Source organism: Bidens hawaiensis, unplaced genomic scaffold, assembly GCF_021521415.1.
Source record: "Bidens hawaiensis isolate Kalapana, Puna unplaced genomic scaffold, B.hawaiensis_p1.1 tig00018044_1, whole genome shotgun sequence".
In the NCBI taxonomy this organism is placed as follows: domain Eukaryota; kingdom Viridiplantae; phylum Streptophyta; class Magnoliopsida; order Asterales; family Asteraceae; genus Bidens; species Bidens hawaiensis.
Window position 1 is genome coordinate 25,507 of NW_027492726.1, and position 23,074 is coordinate 48,580.

At 33.7% G+C, this 23,074-nt stretch overlaps 2 protein-coding genes across 3 annotated transcripts; one reads left to right on the top strand and one right to left on the bottom strand.

The window, feature by feature from the left end:
- The first annotated feature begins 1,521 nt into the window (after window positions 1–1,521).
- LOC143555316 (uncharacterized) lies at window positions 1,522–2,780 on the top strand. The gene is made up of 6 exons (XM_077044888.1): window positions 1,522–1,578; window positions 1,655–1,697; window positions 1,767–1,847; window positions 1,954–2,140; window positions 2,216–2,483; window positions 2,574–2,780. The coding sequence occupies exons 1-6, from the start codon at window positions 1,522–1,524 to the stop codon at window positions 2,778–2,780; spliced, it is 843 nt and encodes a 280-aa protein (XP_076901003.1).
- A 361-nt stretch (window positions 2,781–3,141) lies between these two features.
- LOC143555311 (UDP-glucose 6-dehydrogenase 3-like) lies at window positions 3,142–5,899 on the bottom strand. 2 transcript variants are annotated; one of them, XM_077044882.1, is made up of 2 exons: window positions 5,868–5,899; window positions 3,142–4,775 (listed from the first exon to the last, which is right to left on the bottom strand). In XM_077044882.1, exon 2 carries the CDS (start codon window positions 4,761–4,763, stop codon window positions 3,321–3,323), a length of 1,443 nt encoding a protein of 480 aa, XP_076900997.1. In that variant the 5' UTR covers window positions 4,764–4,775; window positions 5,868–5,899; the 3' UTR covers window positions 3,142–3,320. The 2 variants fall into 2 exon arrangements, with proteins under 2 accessions (XP_076900997.1, XP_076900998.1); XM_077044883.1 differs by having other exon boundaries at window positions 3,142–4,790.
- Between the last annotated feature and the right edge of the window lie 17,175 nt (window positions 5,900–23,074).

The window sequence follows — 23,074 nt, forward strand, 5'->3', positions numbered from 1 at the left end:
TAGAGAGGACCACTTTTGGAAATATTAAGTTTAGGGGACAAACTTAGAATCCCATTTTGTAGATGGGCTATTTTAGGGATTTTCCCTATAATTTATCTTTTGCATACAATGTTAACGTGGGGTTATGGTGTAAATTGTCAAGATGTGCACTACCGTTTTCTATCTACATGTATATGTGCATAAAACCCACATTACACATGTGTATTTTTGTATTATTCAAAATTTTTGGAGATAATGAGAGAAGCTAATAGGAGATACGAGGAGAGGGGGTTAAAAACAAGAGTATTAGTTAAAGAACAATAATTAAGCGCTTTGTGTGTGTATATACATTGATGTAATTCTCAAAATAATTATTATGATTCTAAAGCGGCTGTGTGCAAATAAACCGAAAGATAAAAACGAAATCTTAGCCATATTCACAACCAAAAAAATATATCTGAATAACCGATATCCAAAACATTGAATACCCTATACGAAAGTGAACGGCCTTATCAGGGCTGGCTCCGAAAAGGCAAAGAAAAGTTTTGGGCCGAAGGCAAAAATTTTTCAGGCCTCAAATAAAAGGAGTATTTTGTTTGGGTTAAACATTTTAATTTTTATATTATTTTACTTGGTTATAATTTGGGTTGTATAAAAAACTTCTGTATAAAAATATAATAAAAAAAGTCTCAAATGAGACTAGAACCCATTACCTTTTAGTTAGGAGTAACACCCATTTGCCACTCAACCAAACTAGTAGTTATGTAATCAAGTTTAAACATTAAATTTATATATTTTTTTAATAAAAATACATATAATTTAAAAGAAAAATCGGGCCTAGTGGGATGTCGGGCTTATGGCCGTCAACCACCCAGCCACCCCAAGGGCCGGCCCTGCGCCTTATGTACCTCTGTCATATGTGTGTAAACATGATTATGTATCGATATATCATGAAAGCTTGTTGTCTCATTTTGTCAAAAACATGTTCGTCTAAGACTAAAAGTCCCAAACCTGAAATGGACCAGGTTGAGCTAGGTGTAAAAATCCAAAGCCCAGGATTAGCCAAACTAAGCCCAAAAGCCTAAGCTTTCAACAAAAATATACGGTCATTTCACGAAATATGATGTGGCACATAAAACAATTTGGGGTCGATATAAATCCGATAACAAAAACCGAAGATTTAGTTTTATGCTTTCGTAAAAACTGAACTTTTGTTATGATTTGGTTTCATTTTGGTTTTACATATAATAGAAAACCGAATCAAATTTAAATATTTTCTTTTTTTTTTTTATGTTTTCGTAAAAACCAAGTTGGTTTTATGTTTTTATAATTGGTTTTGCATGCAATAAAAATTGCGTAATTATTTTTAATGTTATTACTAAATCAAAAAATGAAAAAAAAACACTGAATCAATAAATTAGTTATCTTGTAGTTTCAGATGGCAAAATTTGCAAAGTCGTTGCCGTTTTGATAGTGGCAACAACAACGGAGGACATTTTCATCAATTGGCTTAACAGATCCCTGGTCCGCCGGAGCAAAGCGATGATGTCAGAAAATTACACCAACATTAATAAACAGAATGCATCCTCATCTGTTCCGGTACATATCTCATCTTCTCAAATTGCATGTTATCACTTTGATACATAATCAAATTTTTATTTTTATTTTGTTTCAGCCTGCACCGGATCCATCCGGACAAGTCTCCGTCAAATTCAACGGTAACATTGCTGTATTTCTATTCTATATAAATAATATTGTAAGGTTAATCATTTCATAACATATTGCAGATTCAGCACTCCAAACATTTCCACCTTCTGCATCGGAAGGGAAGATCGCAGGCGCTTCTGGACCGCCTCGTGATGCTGATGGTTCGTATTTCGAATCACGGAGATGATATCGAATTTTAATTTGAAATTGAAATTGTTTTGTTTAATACTATTGTTTAGTGTGGGAAAATGATTATGGTTAATGCAGTCACATTCACAAGTCCAAAATCGGGTTCATCGGAGCAACAGACTGCTAACTGGGTTAGAGCATTTACAGTCACTGCATACCAGCCATACTTTGATGTTGACACGTCAGACATTTTAGAGAGGATTAAAGATTCTCTCTTTCCCTTTAAAGGAAACTTCAATGAGAAGACTGCTGGCAGCCCGGATTTGTGAGCCGACTTTGACTCTTTGTTATATTTTTCTACTGGTATCACCCGATGTTAAAATGTCGCATCTTGTTGTAGGTATGGGCCTTTTTGGATATGCACCACATTGATCTTTGCATCAGCTTCGATTGGTACGTCGGTCACTTATCTTGCGGACAGGTTTCGTCACAAGGAATGGGACTATGACATACATTTGTTGACTTGGTCTGCTTGCGTGCTATACGGCTATGCTATTATTGTCCCGATCACTTTGTATGTAGTTCTCAAGTACTTTTCTGTGCCTTTGGGTTTTGTTCAACTACTCTGTCTCTATGGGTACTCCTTGTTTGTCTTCATTCCCGCAGTGGTAAGCTTCTGAGTTTTGTGATTTGAAAAGCAGAATTCGGTTTGGTTTGGTTTATACAAGAAATATGATATTGTTTGGGTTAAATTGCAGTGTCTGTCTATTATTCCAGTGGAAATATTAAGGTGGGTGGTTGTGGGTGTAGCGGGATTCATGTCGGCAATGTTTGTGGCGTCAAATCTAAGAAACCACATAGTTTCAGGAGGTGAAAAGTGGGTTTGGATTGTTTCTGGAATTACCCTGTTGCAGCTGGCTCTCTCCATTGTACTTAAGGTCTATTTGTTCAGTGTTAGTGCATAGCTTTTATTTTTCTAAATAAACAGAACCCGGTGGCCTAAGGCCACGGTTGAAGGGATATATTTTTTTTCCAATTTAAGAACTTGTTAGGTTTTTCATCCATGCATGATTTTCAATTTTGCCTACTTAAATCCATTATGCCAATATAGCAGTTTCCTTTGACATATATTTCCATTGATTACGAAACATTCATACAAAATCATATATGCAATCGAATATTCAAATTGCAGAGGCAACACAAGACAGGATTAATGAAAAGCAAAATTGAGTTGTACTAAGTGCAACACCAAGATGCATTAACAAGACTGCTCGCTGAAAAAACATATCACATGAACTATTTAAACAACTGTTGGAACAAAACAGGTCATATTAAGGTTCATTGAATACAACATAGGATGAATGTAACATATATGGCAAACCCACATAATTGGTTCTTTTCCCTACAGGGAACAAATATAAGAATAAAAAAACTGACCAGCCAAAAATAGTGAAGAATTTGAACTGACTAGTGCTCTCAGGTTCCACGACATCCGAATTGTTTGTTTAAACCAAAGCAGGCATGTCCTTGAGCCATGCATCAAGGGGCTTACCAATTGAGTAAACAATGAAACCAATTTGCCTCAGTTTCTCAGTGTCCACGACGTTCCTACCATCAAACACGAAAGCAGGCTTCTGCATGTTGTCATATATCCTCTGGAAATCCAGAGCTTTGAACTCATCCCACTCGGTCAAGATACACACACCATGGGCATCTTTGGTGGCCTCATAAGCATCCCAAGCAACACCTACTTGCTTCACAGTGGTGGGGCTCAGCGGCTGGAGGTGAAGCGGGTGGTCCCAGTCAAACTTCTTCATAGCAAGGTCTCTTTGGATTTGATCCTCGGTCACTTGTGGATCATAGATGCTTAATCGAGCCTTGTCACCAAGCAAGCCCTTGCAAACATCAATGGCTGGGGTTTCACGGGTGTCACCAGTGTCCTTCTTGAAGGCAAATCCAAGTATGGCAATTTTCTTGTTTGACACAGTGTTAAACATAGAAGCTACAACCCGGTTTACAAAACGGGTCTTTTGGTAATCATTAATCTTAATGACTTGTTTCCAGTATTCAGCAACTTCTGGGAGGCCATTGCATTCACAGATGTAAACCAAGTTCAAAATATCCTTCTGGAAGCAAGAACCGCCAAAGCCCACACTGGCATTCAAGAACTTTGCACCAATTCTAGTATCTTTTCCAACTGCGTAAGACACTTGGCTAACATTTGCACCAGTTGCTTCACAGAGAGCTGACATGGCATTAACAGAAGAGATCCTCTGAGCCAAGAAGGCGTTGGCTGCAAGTTTTGATAGCTCGGCAGACCATAAGTTGGTGGTGATGATATTTTCTTCAGGGACCCAATGAGCATACACATCTTTCAAAGCTTGGATTGCTTTCTGGCCTCCTGGAGTTTCCCTACCACCGATGAGGACCCGGTCGGGTTTGAAAAGATCTTCAATTGCAGTTCCCTCAGCAAGAAACTCCGGGTTTGAAAGAATCTGGAAATTGATCCCCTTGCTGTTATGTGTCAGGATCTTTTCAATTGCTTCAGCTGTTTTGACAGGAACGGTTGACTTCTCAACTACAATTTTGTCTGACTTTGACACGTCAGCAATCATACGAGCAGCACTTTCCCAGTATGTTAGATCAGCAGCTTTACCAGCACCAAGACCACGTGTCTTTGTTGGGGTATTGACCGAAACAAAGACTATGTCGGCCTCACATACATGCTTCTCTACATCAGTGCTGAAGAAGAGGTTTCTCCCTCTGCACTGCTTCACAACATCTTCAAGGCCTGGTTCATAAATAGGGAGCTGGTCACTGTTCCAGGCGGTGATGCGAGGGACAGAAATATCAACCACAGCCACTTCAATATCAGGGCACTTAAGTGCTATGACGGCCATGGTGGGACCCCCAACATACCCAGCACCAATGCAGCAGATCTTCACCATCTTCTGGTGTTCCTGTATAACAAGATTCTGAATAAGCATCGAATCACGTGGATCGTATCATCGTAGCAGATAAAAGTCAACACATAGTTAACATACACTATCTAACCACATATACTAGAAGCCAGTCCAATATTAAATCCTCTTAACAGACACAACTAACTAGCATGATATAAAAGCTGCTTAAAACTTATTAATTAGAGGGGAAATTGTTAGTTATATCTAGAGTGCAAATCATAACCAGTTAATCGAAACCAGTTAATAAACGGTATATGAGAAACCGGTTACTAACCAACTGTTAGAAACCGGTGACCAAACGTAGGTTGGAACCAGTTAGGAATTTCGATAGATTAAGGTTAATTTTAATAGGTTATTATTGATTAACAGGTTACTAACCGAACCAAACTGGTTAAATAGGTTAGGGATTTTCCACTCAAAAACTGCTTAGGAATCGTAACCAATAAAAGATTTTGAATTTTTGGCCAATAACCAGTTACAGTTAGTAACCGATACTCCAAAAAACAACCTAGATTTTCATTCTAAAAGGGCTAGCGACGCAGCTTGCCAGCTGTTTGCCTTTCATTTCAATTTAAACACCAACTTTCATTAAAATAGGATCAGGGAAATCAAATTATGTTAGCATTAACTAAATCTGTTAATAAAATTTATTCAAAAACCGTATTTGCACCTCTAGTTAAATCAGACAAACTTAGAACACATATCAGTCCAGTAACCGCATTGCCGATCTAGTCTAATTGCGGATCACTTGGTTTAATTTCGTTAAACATTCAGATCTGGTCCAAATGTAAGCTAACTTGATCAAACTAGTCATTTCATCAACTTGATCACATCAATTAAACAATACAAACAGTTCAGATCTAAATCCAGCACTATCGATCCATAACCGACAGCCTAAAATTCAGCTCAATAACAATTAAAAACCTTCAATTACAACTTAATTAACCAAATGTCAACAGATCTGATCATATAAACACTGCAATTGACTAGATCTGATCAACCAGATCACTAACAAATCAATTCAAATGAATAGCATAATAATCGGAAATATGGATTTGAAACGTGTAATTATGAAGCGTAAAATGTTACCTGTTAGATCCGCGTTATACGCTTCTTATAATGTTACAGTGAATGATATGAGAGATTTGTTTTGTTATTTGTAATACGGAAACAAAGAAAGCGGGCGACTTGTTTATATAATGGTTTGGAAGTACAGAATCTACCCCTTGGGATTTGGTGGTTGACGGTTATGGTCCTTATGATGCGGACAGCTCAACGCGTCCACCTACACGCATTTGGATGGAGACGGAGTGGTGAAGTTGTGAAATATACTTTATGAGTTTGGTACAGTAGAATTGGTTCTCAACACTTTATGCCCATCGAGTCTTTTTATATGTCTTTTTTACCCCGAACCCAGTGTTTTAATAGGCTCGTTTAAACACGCGTATAAAGAGATGTTGTAGTGTGTGTGACGCTTTTTGTTTATCAAAGATGACGGTCTAAACATATCAGAGGTCATGCACTGTTGTTGTGGCGTTGTAGTTGCAAATTTTAATAACATGTGACGAATAGTTGGGCTTAAGCCGAGTTTAGTGATTGTATTATGAGGGTAGTGTTGTTAGATCCTTTTCGTGACTTAACAATACATGATATTCCGTGTTCGTATTATGTACCTCATGACTTGCCGACAATAAAATGATAGAGGACTGTTGGTGACGCATTTTACTCATGTTTGTTTGACACACAAGAGAGCACGACTAGTGAGTTTGCAAAGATAGATCAATACGTGATTTGTTTTCTTAATATTACTATTTGTCTTGTGGTACACTGGTATGATGTCTCAGTTATAAAAATAAGGTGAAAAATAAGGCAAATGCAAGTGCAAGGTTTAATGGTGTTAATGATAGACAACATTTTTTTGTTAAAAAAGGAAAACTATCACCTCTGATTAAAGTGCATGGTGTGTGACTTCTAATATAAGTGGCTCTTTTATTGTTGGGTAAATTGAATAAGTATTTATTATCCCCATTTGTGATAAAAGGTTTGAGTTCTCTAGCGAAGACTTAAGTTTGAATTATGTTTGCGTTATTTTTGGGTGGATATTGATAATGAATGATTTGAGCTATGTCTTGTGCAAAGGTTGTCAGTTAAAACCCTGAGCTCTCCTGGGTTTTCATCTCACCGTGTGTTACGCCAGAGAGTTCTACTCTTGTGATGGCACAACGACTGTCAAGTAGTAATCGGTAGTATGGTTTCCCAGTTGAACGCCCAAGTCAAACTCTAAAGCCAGTGTAGGCCGGTTAAGACAACATAGTTTATTCATAGTGGGGCAGTAGGACTCTCCAAATTTAAAGAGTGCGGTAGTCTAAATACAAGAAAATCGTCATTCTAAAAAAATTAAAAAAAAAACACAATAATGTTAACACTATTTTTTTATATATAATACAGTTTTAAACTTATTAATTTATTGTAAAATTAAATTTTACAATCAAAGAGTGTACGAATAACAGATTCCTTAAAAAAGTTATTGTGACATCATCATATATTCATATTATATGAATTTCATTTGTAAGTCAAACATGCTTATTTTAAGAAAAAAAATTTAATAGGTACAAAAACCGGTGGTATGTTAGAGCATTCTTATCTGGTTTCTTATCCCTATCTCTATTACACTAAAAAACACTACATTTCTCTCTTTTGTTTAATTAAATAATATATTTTTTGTATTTTATTAATTACAGTTTTCTCTCTCCACCCTATAATTTACAAAAAATCACTACCCTCTCCCCAAATTTACAAAAAATCATTACATTTTCTCTCTCCACCTTATAATTTACACTCACAACCACTCAAGCATCCACCCTATAATTTACAAACTTCTCTCACAAATATTTAAGAAACCAGATGAGAATGCTCTCATCTAGTTACATAAAAGTTAAAACTGAGAGTAACAAAATCAAAATGTGTTGTCTTAAAATTTAACTTCTATAATTCATTATCTAGAATAACCTAAGTAGCACACCCTTCATACCAGGACTTGTGTCTAATCTAGCTGGAATGCGAAGGATGCAATGTAATATACTAAAGTTTTAGTCAACCTATTTGTTTATTCGTGTAAATCAGGTACATAGAATTTATATTGCTGGTTTATTCCTTCAAATAACATCGTAGCATGTGCATGACACATGGGCACCTTTAAACTTTTTTCTCATCTTTCTTAAAGAGTATAGTGTCATTTTTGTCCTTATGGTTTGGCAAATAATACGAATTTAGTCCAAAAAGTTAATTTTTTGCATATGGAGCCTCCACGTTTCCCAATTCTTGCCAATTACATCCAAATCACTAACTCCGTTAAATTGAATCGTTAACTCAGGGGTAGACATGTCTTTTCACTCATCTTTATTACATGAGTACAGTTCCAAAATCGTCCCTGAAGTTTGGTCACATTTGCTAATTTCGTCCAAAAAAAAAAAATTTTGCAATTAGACCCTCAATGTTTCCCAACTGTTGCCAATTTCGTCCAATTTGTTAACTCGGTCTAAATTTAACGTTAACTCAGGGGTATTACTGTTCTTTTACATATTTATTTACATTGTTATTATTACGTTGAGCTAAACCCCTTATATGACTAAAAATAAAGAAGAATAAACAAACGGATAATATATTGGATTCAAACATAGGAACCGTGAAATGTTATATATGTTAGGGATGAGCAAAATCGGTACCGGTACCGAAATCGGTACCAATTTGGTACCGTCAATACCGAATCGGTACCAAGGTTTTGAGTTTTCGGGACCGGTACGGTACGGTACCGGTATTTCCCGAATTTTACCTCAAATACCAGTACCATACCGGTACCGAACTGAACATTTCAGTACCTGTACCGGTACCAAACATTTGCGATTTTCGGGATCGGGAATTTCGGTACTGGTACCGGTCAGTACCGGTACGGTACCGAGCTCATCCCTAATATATGTCATCAAACAAACACATAATAACAATAATGTAAACAAACATGTAAAAGGACAGTAACACCCATAAGTTAACGTTGAATTTAGACCGAGTTAACAATTTGAACGAAATTGGCAACGGTTGGGAAAAATCGAGGGTCTACTTGCGAAAAAATATATTTTTGGACGAAATTCGCAAATATGACCAAACCTCAGGGACGATTTTGGCACTTTACTCATATAATAAAGAAATAGTAAAAAGACATGTCTATCCTTGACTTAACGATTAAATTTAACGAGATTAGTGATTTGGATGTAATTGGCAAGAATTGAGAAACGTGGAGGATCCATATGCAAAAAATAAACTTTTTAGACTAAATTCGCATTATTTGCCAAACCACAAGGACGAAAATAACACTTTACTCTTTCTTGAATCATCATTTTATCTTCCACCTATCTTCATGTTCTTTCTTACTCGTTAATATTTATTTGATTAAATCCTTTATACTATAAATTAACGGATTGGTATTTTGACATTATACTTAAATCGTATATATTACAAGATACAAATCTTTAATGTACAAAACACATAAAATGCATATGAAGTGAGACAACGAATCTGAGCTTTGTTTCTATATATCTTAACCCAATTATTATGATTTCGCTCAGATGAAACTTTAAAATCAGGTTTGAATCATGAGTTTTTAGTTTTTACTGTATTTAAAATAGTTGGTTTGTTGGAAAAAAGAAAGAACAAAAAAAGGGACAAAAGTTGATGTGCTAAACTTGCAAACTAAATATAACATGAAGGACCGAGTTTTTAACATATTGAATTAAAATATAGCAAGTTTGACAAGAACAATATTATGCTTAACAACGCGTTTTGACGGTAATGTTTCACCACTGTCATAGTGTGTCATCCACAAACGGCTTCCTTGTAGCATCTTTTTAACTTCCTTGATGCTAACCATTTGCCTAAAAAAACTAATGGATTTGTGATTTGCTTTAAAGGTCAAAGGACTAGTCGTGCATAATTGGAAAATAGCCCTTAAGTCAAGTAATTTAATTTAGAGAAATTCAAGAATAAAATTATGAGAAAACTCCAATTCACTTTCTACGTTAACTTGTTTATCAGTTTTTTATTCTATCGGTATTGATTAAGCTCTTATGAAATCGTGTATCAACTTTACGTTTGTGTAACATTATCAAACATGTTTTTTATTGCAAAACAATGTAAGACGTGCGAAATATATATTACTTCCGTATATTTGTTTCATGTTTGTTAATGATTGTTATGTTGATTCTCTTGTTTTAGCATATAACTGTGTATCAACTATGTCCTTCGTGTTGCACTTTTGTGTCTCTTACACGAGTGGTAGGGTTGGTGATCATGTTTCTTGGTCTTAAATACTTTTGTGAAGGTTAAACCATACTTATCATTTAACAAATTAAGAATACCTTCTGGAAGATTTCTTTTACCTTCATAGTGCTTTTTAACCATCAATTTTATTTTCACCTCTTTGTTTATAAATAAAGATCGCAAACCCGTAACCCGTTCATTGACTAGTTTTATCCTATCATACTTGAGAATATATATGAGAAAATTCCTAAAATGTCTCATTTTTAAAGAGAGATTTCAAATATGTCCCTTCAACATTCAAATCCCCCCTTTGTTCCTTTACTAACTTGTCTTATTAGCTTATAACCCGTCATATTAGCTCATAACCCGTCACCTCCTTGTCATGTTAGCTTAAAACTTATCGCCCCCTTCATGTTAGCTCAAAATCCGTCGCCTCCTCGTTGTGTTAGCTACAAAAAGATTCTACCTTATATTTACTAAAAACGTGGATCCAAAACGTAATTAAAAAAATATTTGAATATTTTAAACTTTATTGGTTTTTAAGTTCTTGTATATTGGATTTTGGATGATAATATGATTTAGAAAACTCATGCATACCATCAAATCATTTTATGTGTAACTTATTTAGATATAATATTAGATTTAATTTTTTAGCTAACACAACGGGGATGTGACGAGTGTTGAGCTAACATAGAAGGGAGGGGATGGGTTTTGAGCTAACATGGCGGGGAGGTGACGGGTTATGAACTAATATGACGGGAAGGCGGCAAGTTAAGAAACATATCATCTCGATTTTCTAACGTAAAGGTGAAGACGAATTAATAAAGAAACAAATAAAGAATTTGAATTTTGAAAAAACATATTTAGAATCTTTCTTTATATTTTAAGAATTTTCCCTGTATATAAGACACAAAAACTTAGAGAAAACATCATGCGGTCATAAAGCACATTTCTTCACATACTTTTTGAGATCTCCGGTTTATTTTGCATTGCTTCACATACTTTTTGAGATCTCCGGTTTATTTTGTATTGCTTATGCCATCAAAAAGTCTTCTGCACAAATGCACAAATATATTTCCTTTTATTATAAAACTTTGAATGCTTTCCATGATGAAATCACTATTATCAATAGTATTTCTCATGTCACAGCTTATTTCGAAAACAGAAATTTGTAGTGAACAAGTATCTTTCTTATTCTTCTAAGAAAGTAAAATCATAATGCTTAAGTGTAATCTCATATTAAATCTATAATATATATAAACGAAAATCCAAAAATCCTATGTGTCGTAATGTGATCGTTCCTCCCTTTTATGGAAGCCACAAGATTTCTTGATTTTTAAATGGAGGCCTCTCATTGATTTAACCTGAATTCATGGGTATGGGTCTTACCAAAACCAGATAGCTCTTAAACGGGTTATAACATCTCATTAAATTAAAAATTAATCTTACCAATTATTTGATATGAAAATCCTACAAAATAGGAATATGCTAAAATTTAATATCTAATTTAAAAACAAAAAGATATTATTTATAATTAATAAACAATTTTATAGTAAAAAACATAAGCGGGTCATGGGTCACCAAATCCGGATAGTTTTTAAATGGGTTATAACTTATCATTTATTTATGAAAGCCTTTCATCATCAAACCCTAAGTATATTATTAACTTTCTTACAATAAAGAAAACTAAAATCCAAAAAATAAATATTAAAAAACGAAAAATGTAAAACAACCATTCTCTCAAGCCATCAGATTACTTTATTTGTAAATGAAGGTTTCTCACGCATTTGACCCGAATTCACGGGTAAATGTCTCACCAAACCCAAATAGCTCTTAAACGAATTATAACATCTCATTATATTAAAAAAAATAATCTTATCAAATATTTGATATGAAAATCCTATAAAATAGGAATATACTAAAAATTAATATCCTATTTTATTTTAAAAAAAGATATTATTTATAATTAAGAAACAATTTTATAATAAAGAAAATAAACGGGTAATGGGTATCACCAAACCCAGATAACTTTTACATCGGATTATAACATATCATTTATTTGTGAAACCATTTCATCATCAAACCTCAAGTATGTTAATTATTAACTTTCTTACAATAAATAAAATTAAATCCAAATATACATATATAAATATTAAAAAACGAATAATGTAAAACAACCCCGTAATACGGGGGATAAAATCTAGTTATTGCATAATTTTCCCTCATAATCTTTAATTTCTCATCTCATTATCCTAGCTATTCACGGATCATGGATCAAAACCATTTTGGTAATTGAGTTATAAAATAGTTAATTTTCCCTCAAAATCTTTTGATCTCTCATCTCATTCATCCTAACTATCCATAGGTCATGAGTCAAAACCTTTTTGACAATTGGGTTATAAAATAGTCAAAATATTAAAAGTAAAATATCGACTGAATATCAAACAAATAGAAATATGAAAGTTAAAAAGGTATAAAATAGCCAAGAACAATCTTTTTCTAGGGTTGGTTTGTTCCTACGATGTCTAGTTTTTTCTCATGGACACTGCATGTTGCATTATCCAGAATAACTAGCATACGTGGTCTAAAATTGGTAACATTTGATGAAGATGGAGGAATTTTTGTGATAAAACAACAAATGCTTTATATAAAGAGATTTTCTCAAGTTTATAAAATTAAGACTTTAGACTTCTTATTATTGTTTGTACTACATATTTCATTTATTTTTTTACACTTAATTTTATTCAATTACTTCGAACAACGGTACCTTCTGGAAGATTTCTTTTACCTTCAAAGTGCTTTTTAATCATCAATTTTATTTTCACTTCTTTGTTTATAAATAAAAATCACAAACCCGTAACCCGTTCATTGACAAGTTTTATCCTATCATACTTGAGAATATGTGGTCATAAAGCACATTTCTTCACATACTTTTTGAGATCTCCAGTTTATTTTACATTGCTTTATGCCATCAAAAAGTCTTATGCACAAATGTACAAATATATTTCCCTTTTTAAAACTTTGAATGCTTTCCATGATTAAATCACTATCTACTTATATACTATTAAAAAAATAATTTTTTTCATAAATAACATTCATTCTTATAATTTTCTACTAATAAAATATTTCAAAATTAAATTAAATTACATTTAACTTAATTATTTTCAATATATTTTAATCTATTATATTATTAATGCAAGTGTTCCTTAATGAATTGGGGTTTTTCTTTTCAAAGTTTCATGATAATTATTTATTATTTTGGTTTAATTTTGGTTTTTGGTTGTTGTTCGGTTTTAGTTTTTATAAATTTGTTTCTTTTCAGTTTTCTATTTTTAGTTTTGTTTTAGATGGTTTTGATTTTATTCAGTTTTTTGTTTCGGTTTTTACAAGTTTTGTTTTTTGTTCGGTTTTAGTTTTTCAGTTTCATTTCGGTTTTTCATTTACTTTTATTGGTATTTGGTTTTATTTAGGTTTTCGGTTTTGTTTGTTTTTTTTTCAATTTAGTTTCGTTTCAATTTGTATTTGGTTTGTTTGATGTTTGGTTTAAGTGTCTATTGAAAAAATGAAAGAATATGAAGGATCACAAATTAATTAGTGAAATGTTTTCATGAGTTTCAACTTTCACGTGGGTTGAAATCATTGAAGCTTTATTTATTTATTTATTTTGGATATTCACAACCAGTAATAATATAATGAATTCGCATTTGGTAGAAATGATTTCAAAATCTAATTAAGAACACTGTATGTGCTACCCTTTATTTTTCTTCTTAATCTTTAAGTGTGTTATTTCAATTTTCATTTATGAATATGGGTCATTTTAGAAATATTTCGATTTGCTTTGGCTCAGGTCAAAATGGATTATTTTAAAAGGTTATCAGCTTAGTTATGCCTAACGAGTCAATATAAAAAGGTATTCGTTCGGGTTTCAACGGGTCTTTTTAAAATCGAATCAATTTGGTTCGGGTCAAACCAGGTCAATTTTAGAATATATCGATTTGGTTCGGGTTAAAATGACATATTCTCAAAATGTATCGATTGATTCTGGTCAAAACATGTCATTTTAAAAAGGTTTAGAATTGGTTCTGGTTCTTAAATGAGCTTTGAATATGCTTCAGTTTATGAAGATGCATGACTTTTCACATGAAATGTAAAATCAGTTTTCGTAGCCAGTTAGTCACCATGTTTGTTAGATTGGTATGTGAATGTTTATGCCGTCAACTGTGTTCCCGATCCAGGAATAAAAGAAGCCCGGATCATTCTTGGATGCTTGGATCCTTATTGGGAATCTTTCCTGAATGCTTATTTTCTGATTTGCTTACTTTCCAGAATAATGTTAGCGAAGTTTGTTTGTTTTATATTAATATTAGTTTTTAAAGTTTATGAAGCTTATGTTTTAAAGTTTTAAATTTTCTTCATAAACATTTTAGTATATAAAGTCATTTTTTGTAAGTTTATGTATTTAAGTACCTTGTTTGCGTATGAATATGAATTGCAATTAAAAATCATGTTGTTTCAAAAAATATATTAAAAAATAACTTGTCGTTTGAAATTGTATATATGTTTACTTGACGATTTCTATATTTCCATCTGTATCGTGCACGGGTCAATAACCTAGTTATTAATAGTATATCACTATTTCTCATGTCGAAGCTTATTTCCAAAACAGAAAGTTGTAATGAACAAACATCTTATCTTACTCTTCTAACAACGTAAAATAACGACGCTTAAGTGTAAGCTCACATTAAACTACTAGCTTTTGAAACTCGTGTATTACATAGTATAAGTTAATATATAAATTATAATGAATAATTTAATACAAATAAAATAAAAGATAATTAAGTCTCTTTATATTATGTAAAAAATGTATTACAAGTTTTATATCATCAAATGTATTTGAATTTTAAATCGAGAATGAGTTTTTCTACCATCGGGATACAATAATGAAGCAATGTCACTAAAAACAACATTTAAAACAATGAGGCCTTTAGATCTGTAGATGTAGTTAAAGTCTTTCACAAAAATGTGTTTCACTCCATACCTTAAACCCTAAACGCTAAACGCTAAACGCTAAACTATAAACCAAAAAAGACACCTGATTTTTCTTTTTAAACAGCTTTCATGATATCCTTATAAACACACTGTTGTTCAACACTTCAACTGTCATAATAGTCTTATACTATATATAAAAAATGAAAAATTTGTCTATGATTTTTAAAACTTATTAAACATTGAATATTTGTAAAAAATAAATAAAATTATTATAGTTTTCTTCAATATTAATATGTCTCAAAAATTAAATGTTAGTGTAGTCTTTAAACATAAACTCTTTTATATATTTTTTAATTTAAAAAAAATATTTTTATGACACGTAATTATTATATGTATTAATATTTTTCTATTAAGTATGTTTACAATATAATTTTTAGAATTAATATACGGTATGTTGAATTTATAATCAATACTATATTTAGAACTAAAATATTTTATTTTTCTTTTCCATCAATAGAAGAGAAGTGATTTATGAGGGAATTTAATAGTGAGAATTAATCTCTGAATGCCATGTGTTCAAAATTATTTTCTTTTATTAGTATAGGTAGATAGCATAATTTTCCCTCATAATCTTTAATCTCTCATCTCGTTATCCTAGCTATCCACGAATCATGAATCAAAACCATTTTGGTAAATGAGTTATAAAATAGTTAATTTCCCTCAAAATCTTTTGATCTCTCATCTCATTCATCCTAGCTATCCGTAGTTATGAGTCAAAACTATTTTGACAACTAGGTTAGAAAATAGTCAGAAGATTAAAAGTAAAATAGCGATTGAATATCAAACAAGTAGAAATATGAAAGTTAAAAAAGTATAAAATAGCCAAGAACAATCTTTTTTCTAGGGTGGGTTGTTCCTACGATGTCTAGTTTTTTCTCATGGACACTACATGTTGTATTATCAAGAATAACTAGCATACGTGGTCTAAAATTGTTAACATTTGATGAAAATGAGAATATTTGTGATAAAACAACAAATGCTTTATATAAAGAGATTTTCTCAAATTTATAAAATTAAGACTTTAGACTTCTTATTGTTTGTATTATATATTTCATTTCTTTTTTATATTTAAGTTTGTTCATACTTCAAATAAAAGACCTTATTTATTTTTATCATCTGACGAATCCCGTGTAACACACGGGTTAATAACTCTTTATTAAAATTAATCTTAAACTTTTAGTGGATTGCATGTATAAAAATCAGGATTATGTATTAGAGAACCTTTGCAAAACGAATTTCAACAAAAATTTGGAACACCTTTTTTATGATGCATGACTTATGGTAGCTTGTTTTTATATTTAACACTTTTCTATCTAAGTACTTTCAAGAGACGTTGATACTGTTCACGTAAATGTAAAGCCAATATACTATATATTTACCGTGTCACATCATGCTTAGCCAATTTAATTAGTTTGTGGCGGCAAACTAGAGTCCGACGAGATATGGGCTGCCACCACTCTCACACACAGTGGTGGGCCCATGAAAAAAAATTGCAAGGGTCAAACGAGATTTTAATAGTTTTTAGTGGGGTTTGTGAATGTCTGGTGTTATAAAAAGAATTTAGAGGGAGGTTTGAATATGATATGAAATACTGACGTGGAGGTTTGTAGTTTTTAACATTGCAGGTGCTCTAAAATAATTAGGAAGCATGTATTCTGTTTTCGTCTCAAAACCTGTTTTAATTTTTAAAATTTGTATTAGTGAATTTTTGTGACGTAGTATTCAGGTTTATATAAAACAACTATATTAAAAGTTTTAAAAAATATAGAACATATTTTAATTAAAAACAAAATAGAAAAAAATAAAAAAGATCATAGTTGGACGCAAATAAAGAGTTTTATGTAAATAGAATATGCCGTGCATGCTATAGAAATGTTTTTAAATTGTCATAATATTATTTAAATATCTATCTAGTATATAATTAAAGCAGTTGCAAAGTCTCTAAAGTTTAAACATAATAGATTTATTTAAGATTTGTATAAGAAATTTAATAAAAGGTAACTTGAACATCAAGATTGAAAGTTGGGGGCAATGGCATTATGGCAACATAGCTGGAATTGAGTGAAACCTAAGTCTCAATTCTCCAACCAAAATATATATTTTTAACGTTCATATAAATAACAAAACTTATTTATTAATGGACTAATGGAGCCATTTTTTCCTTAATTTTGAAATTCACAAAGCAACAAATTCATATATACCTCTAAACCTATTTTTAAATATACACCATTTGTTTAGAATAAGACTCGAACCCTTACAAGCATATTACTGCTATTAATTATCCACTCGAAACATTTGACTTAAATATTTTTAGTGACGACAATGAGACGGTTTGGAACAACTATTAGGAATCTCGGTCTCATAATTGATTATAGGAAAGTTGGTTTTTATTGGTCTCAACTATTCCATTTTGATCGGCGTTGGTCCCAACTTTCACATACGTTTCTTCTATCAGTTCGCGACTAACGGAGTACTAACTCCGTTATGTCATTGCTGAGGTGTCCATCCTATTTGTCAAAAACATATGACATGGAAGCCTACATAGATATTATGTCTGTGCATGTTGATTATACTTAAGCCCTAATCTCTCTCCCAACTTTCATTCACTCTCAAGCCCTAATTCTTAAAATCCCCAAATTGATCACAACTCAATAAACATTCTCCTTGATTATATGAGCTTCGTCCGCCGGGTACTCCTAAACCCATTCTCCTTTAGATCGGCCTCTGTCACCTCATCCACCTCAATTGAACCCGAATCAGTGGTAATTGTGATCAGTTTGGTTCCGTTGTTGATTATGTGATCCGTGGTTAAGCCTGAGGCTCCCGGGCCGTTGTCGGATGCTGCGGAGACTAGAAGGAATGATTTTGATGGGAGGGTTTGGTGTTGGGGAAGATGCGAAGAGGGGTTTGGGATGTGGGTTTGGAAGAACAGTGGAGAGTTGATGAAGACAGCGAGAATGTTGGATATTGTTTGTTGTCGGAGAGGTTGAGTTTGAGTAAGCAAATGAGTGAGGTGTGATCAACTAAACTAATCATTGGATGGTTATCTAACATGTTATGTTTATTGAGAGAGAGATTAGGGCTTAAGTATAATCAACATCCACGTAGGCTACCATTTCATACGTTTTTGACAAGTAGGATGGACACGTCAGCAATGACATAACGGAGTTAGTACTCCGTTAGTCGCGGACTGGTGGAAGAAATGTATGTGAAAGTTGGGACCGTTGCCAGCCAAAATGAAAGTTGGGACCAGCGCCGACAAAAATGGAATAGTTGGGACCAATAAAAACCAATTTTCCTTGATTATAAAAATGAATAGCTATTACCAATTAAACATCAAATATTGAGTATATAAGTTTATATGGTTTATTGAAAATTATCCATCGAGATTCTCATGTACATGACTTACTAGTTACTATTCTAAATTCCATATAGAGTATGTTAGAGTTAAGTGCTATTTTGGTATCTGTGTTTTGTCCAATTACGCAACTTTAGTGCTGTTTTTGAATTTTATGCATATGGCTACCTCACTTTTCAAAAACTTGTCCTTTAATACTTTTTTCTAACCCCGTTTATTTTTTCGTTAAGCAAGGGTAATTTGGTAACTTTGTTATTTCCTTTATTTTTTTTCATTTAACTCCTTCCCCACTTTATAGTACTGTAAATCCCTAAATCATAGCATGTGTTCATACAGATACAACTCCTAACCTCACTTTCCTTCACCGTATAAATCAAACCTGTTGCCCTTCAATCCTTTCTTGGTACTTTATACAAAGATTCAAATACCTGACTGTAATATACCGTGTACATGGAGCTACCAAAGACCGATTCTATACCTATGAAACCACTGAACAAACCATTCTCCGACGAGAAACTACAGCTTCCGAAGAAGCTAGGGTTCGCATGATCTTCAAAGGCGACCATCACGAGATCGATCCATACATAGAAAAGCTTAGGAAATCGACGTCACCGGAAAATCGCCTCTAAGGAGATCGATATGTACTTAGACCGAAATTCCGACGATTTCCTTAGTGGCGATTTTCCGGCGATCACCAAATTAGGGTTTCTATTCATCTAGATTTGTTATTTTTGTGCTTTTGAGTTTGATTCTTTGGAGTTTAAGTTAGAAAAGTTTGGATTGTTGTGATTTGTTACATTCTGTGATAATTTTGTGTGATTGGCTTTCATAAGAGGTAGTGTTTGGAGCAAAATCTCCTAAACTTTATCAACTCCACATATATACAAATTATAACTGAAATTTTGTTTTGAAATGAACTCAACTGTAAATGCATCATAGGGCCAAGAAATAAATCAATAGAGGAGAAAGGGTTGTGATCGATAGATTTAGGGATTTGGGGGGTTTGGATTTAAGATTTGGAGATTTTTAGGAATCTAAGGATATAAAAGTGGGAAGTACTTTATAAGAAACAAAAAAATTTAAAGAAACTAATAATGAAGTTACCAAATTACCCTTTGACTTAACGAAAAAAACAAACGGGGTTAGAAAAAAGTATTAAAATGGCAAGTTTTAGAAAAGTGAAGTAGCCAGATGCACAAAATTCAAAAACGGTACTAAAGTTGCGTAATTGGACAAAACGCAGGTACTAAAATGGCACTTAACTCTTCCATATATCTTCAAAGGCGTTGAGCATGCTATACTTAGCCACTAAGGTGTTTGTTAGGATTTTTTTAATTGGGTTTCGGGTTTTTTCTTATAGGAATCCTACCCGATTACCACAAATAAGATTCATGTTAATTGATTTCAGGTTATTCGATTTCGCCTTTAATTAATTCAGGTTAGGTATTGATGACCATCGTTTGAGTCATGCAAAAACCTAATTAACTTAAGCAGCTAGGGAAAGTCAGTTATCAATCCACCAGGAGTATGTGGTCAGTGTGAAGTGAAATCAATTTCTAAACTTATGAAGTAATCAATTAAAGTGCTGATCACGCTAGCAATTGGTTTATATGTTGTAACAAGCAAGCAAGTAATCACGTGTTCAAATCAATTAACAAAGACAAATCACACCCGGGAATCCAAGTAATTAACTTAACAGCAAACTCATGCAACTTAACATATTAACAATCACTGATTAACACCGATTGACTAACTAGACAAACCTTAGGCATCAACGTTTACTAACACACGACACTGGTTATCAAACAGTCCCTGCCAGTGTGACTCAACTAAGGGAAAGCGTATGCTTCATTACATTCAACTAGTCAAAACAATCCTATAAGCAATTATCATAGCAATTGGCACAATAATCGTTCTGATCGAAATAAACCTAAACTGACTGAGTGCACAATAATACTAGACATCAATACTCATAGATTAATCAAAGATCATTACAATCAATTCGTTCTAAATACATGAGAAAAACTGAAAGATACAATGCTCTACATCCCAGGTATGACTCGAAGAAACTAGCCGCGCATCGGCATCTCTCGGGCCTCGGTTATGATCTGGTAGGCCATGTAGGACACTTAGAGATGATCGGGACTTGCTCTTCTGCTCTGGAAATCGCCTGGAAGGTCAAGAATGGCGTCTCGGGTCGTCAAAACGTAATATAAAACAAAACCCTAACTTTCACGATTCTGGGGATCATCGCGTAACGCGATGGCCTCCTCTCCTGGTCCATCGCGCTACGCGATGGACCAAAAGTCAACGCAGTCATTTACAGGGTATCGCGTAGCGCGATGCCCCACCTTCAACACCCATCGCGCTACGCGATGGGTCTCCTTTCTCAGCAACTTCACATGATTGCCTCGGTAAGCGTGCTGGACATCCCGGGTCTTCATTCCATGCTCGTACAGGTCCAAATTAAACGCGTTAAGTACCTGTGACCTGAAACACAACAAACACGTATGAAGTACCAAAGTTCCTAAACTAAACACGTAAAACAAGTACGTTAACACAATTAAATATGTACAAATAAACCGAACATCAGGTATGCGGGTTTTTATGCATAAACTATAACGCATACTTTACAATTTAATTTAACATGGAATATTAAATAACAAGCACATGTCATATAAAAACACTCCCAATATGATTTTTCAAATCGTATTAATGAAACCAAATCTTCTTAGTCACTCAAACAACCAACACAATAAGTAATTGCTTATTTGGGATGGAGTTAGAAGCAACATGTGTGTGCGTGTGTGTATTATGTAAATTTGGGTTAACCAGGTTATCTTTTTTAACCCCTCAACTACCAAACCGAATACTATCTTTGGGTTTTGGGCTCCATTTGTTCATTTTCGGGTTTAGTCAGGTTAGGTTAAGCGCTATTCAGGGTCGGTGTTTGGGTTCTGGTAAAAACGACACCCCTACTTGGTGTAGATATGGCTTAAGCATAAATGTAAGTCCAACAATTGTTGATGACTTGAGGGGTGGTTTTTGTTATTATTAACTATGATGGGTGGTAAGTGATTGTAATGAAAATCTGCGTGCTTGTCGGTGACAAATGAATTCTTGTGCCTTTTGTCAACTAGTGTTAGGTGTAATTGAATTTACTTTTATAAGACAAGATGGGTCATTCAAAAGCTACAAATAGAAAGGTCACAATTGCGAGTGTTCACTTCTTGGATCGGTTAAGGTTACTAGCGAGGATAATAAATGGGTACGGCTGGCTGACCCGGATGGTGTATTGTCTTCGCCTTCAAATCAGCCCACAAATTGTCACAAAATCAATTTGTGACAAACAATCATCGTCCATACGAATGGCTTTGTTTGATACCTACAAGGTGAATATTTTTTGTAGGCGAACTTTATTAGAGAGGAAAGCTACCCGACCCGCATTAATGAGAAGGAACATTCATGTTGGGATGGTGGAGTGTCCTTTTTGCATAGACCATGCAGAAAATATTAAACATCTACTTATTATGTGTTTGTTGGCGGATACGGTGTGAAAGGTATCGCTAAATGGTGTAGAACCCCACCCTTTTATGCCACTTCAGTGTCGGATGTCATGGATTACAATAGTCACTTGGGCCAAAGGCCAACTCACAGTAGGATAATCCAAGTAATTTTTCAGGTTGTATTACGGAGTATTGGGGAGCAAGGAACAACAAAACGTTTAACGAAGTGAACACGTGTCCAAGTGCAATCATGATCGGGGTGTAAGTTTGATATTATAAACATGTAATATGTATTTCTTTGTTCCATATTTTCCATCATACTTTTTCAAGTTCTCTATCACTTCTAGTAGAATACTTTATTTAGAACACACTAGTGAGAAAATAGGATATTCAGTTTTTCAAACTCATTTTTCCTTTAATATACATAAAAATAGTTAAAAAAAAAAAAAAGCTTTACTTAAAACGTTCATATTAGGTGTAACTAATTACTTTTATAAGACGGCAAGATGTGATCATACTCAAAAGTTACTAAGTACTATTTAAAATGGTCTATGTCATGCTTGTTTGAGTTCTTTTTTTTTGTCATGTATCTCAACTCTCAGGGGTGGTCCAGTCTTGTCAATGTGGTGCAACACCTTGTAACCATTAGCATAAAGTTTAAATAACTTATTGAAGAAACACTAAGTGAACCCTGGACAGATTATAGATAATCTAGACAGATTATAGATAATCTGGGGGTTAAGTAATGTTTCCCACGGATGAGATCTAGCTGAGAAGGCTGTTCTTCAGGAGACCTGCAAAACAAACACCGTAAGCTCGTCACTGAGAAGGGGGGGGGGGGGGTTCCTCCTTGTGACCACCCTCCGGCGTGAGAATCAGACTAGGTTGCTCTGAATATAAGTGTATATTAAGAGATTGCTAGATAACTGGGTAGCAGATGATCTTACCATTCCAAGATGTTGGAGTATTTATAGCTGAAGGTAGGTTAGAAGGTATAGCCGGCTGAATAGTATTCCTGTTCTACCAACAGTGGACTATGCACAGGCCATACTGGTTGGTGGATAGGTTACGGC

What these genes read in the sequence shown, in the direction of transcription:
- LOC143555311 (XM_077044882.1), bottom strand. Translation starts at nt 4,763, where the DNA reads ATGGTGAAGATCTGCTGCATTGGTGCTGGGTATGTTGGGGGTCCCACC.
- LOC143555316 (XM_077044888.1), top strand. Translation starts at nt 1,522, where the DNA reads ATGATGTCAGAAAATTACACCAACATTAATAAACAGAATGCATCCTCA. An exon ending in ATGCATCCTCATCTGTTCCG is followed by an intron (nt 1,579 to 1,654) that starts GTACATATCTCA and finishes ATTTTGTTTCAG; the next exon opens with CCTGCACCGGATCCATCCGG. An exon ending in TTGTCTTCATTCCCGCAGTG is followed by an intron (nt 2,484 to 2,573) that starts GTAAGCTTCTGA and finishes GTTAAATTGCAG; the next exon opens with TGTCTGTCTATTATTCCAGT.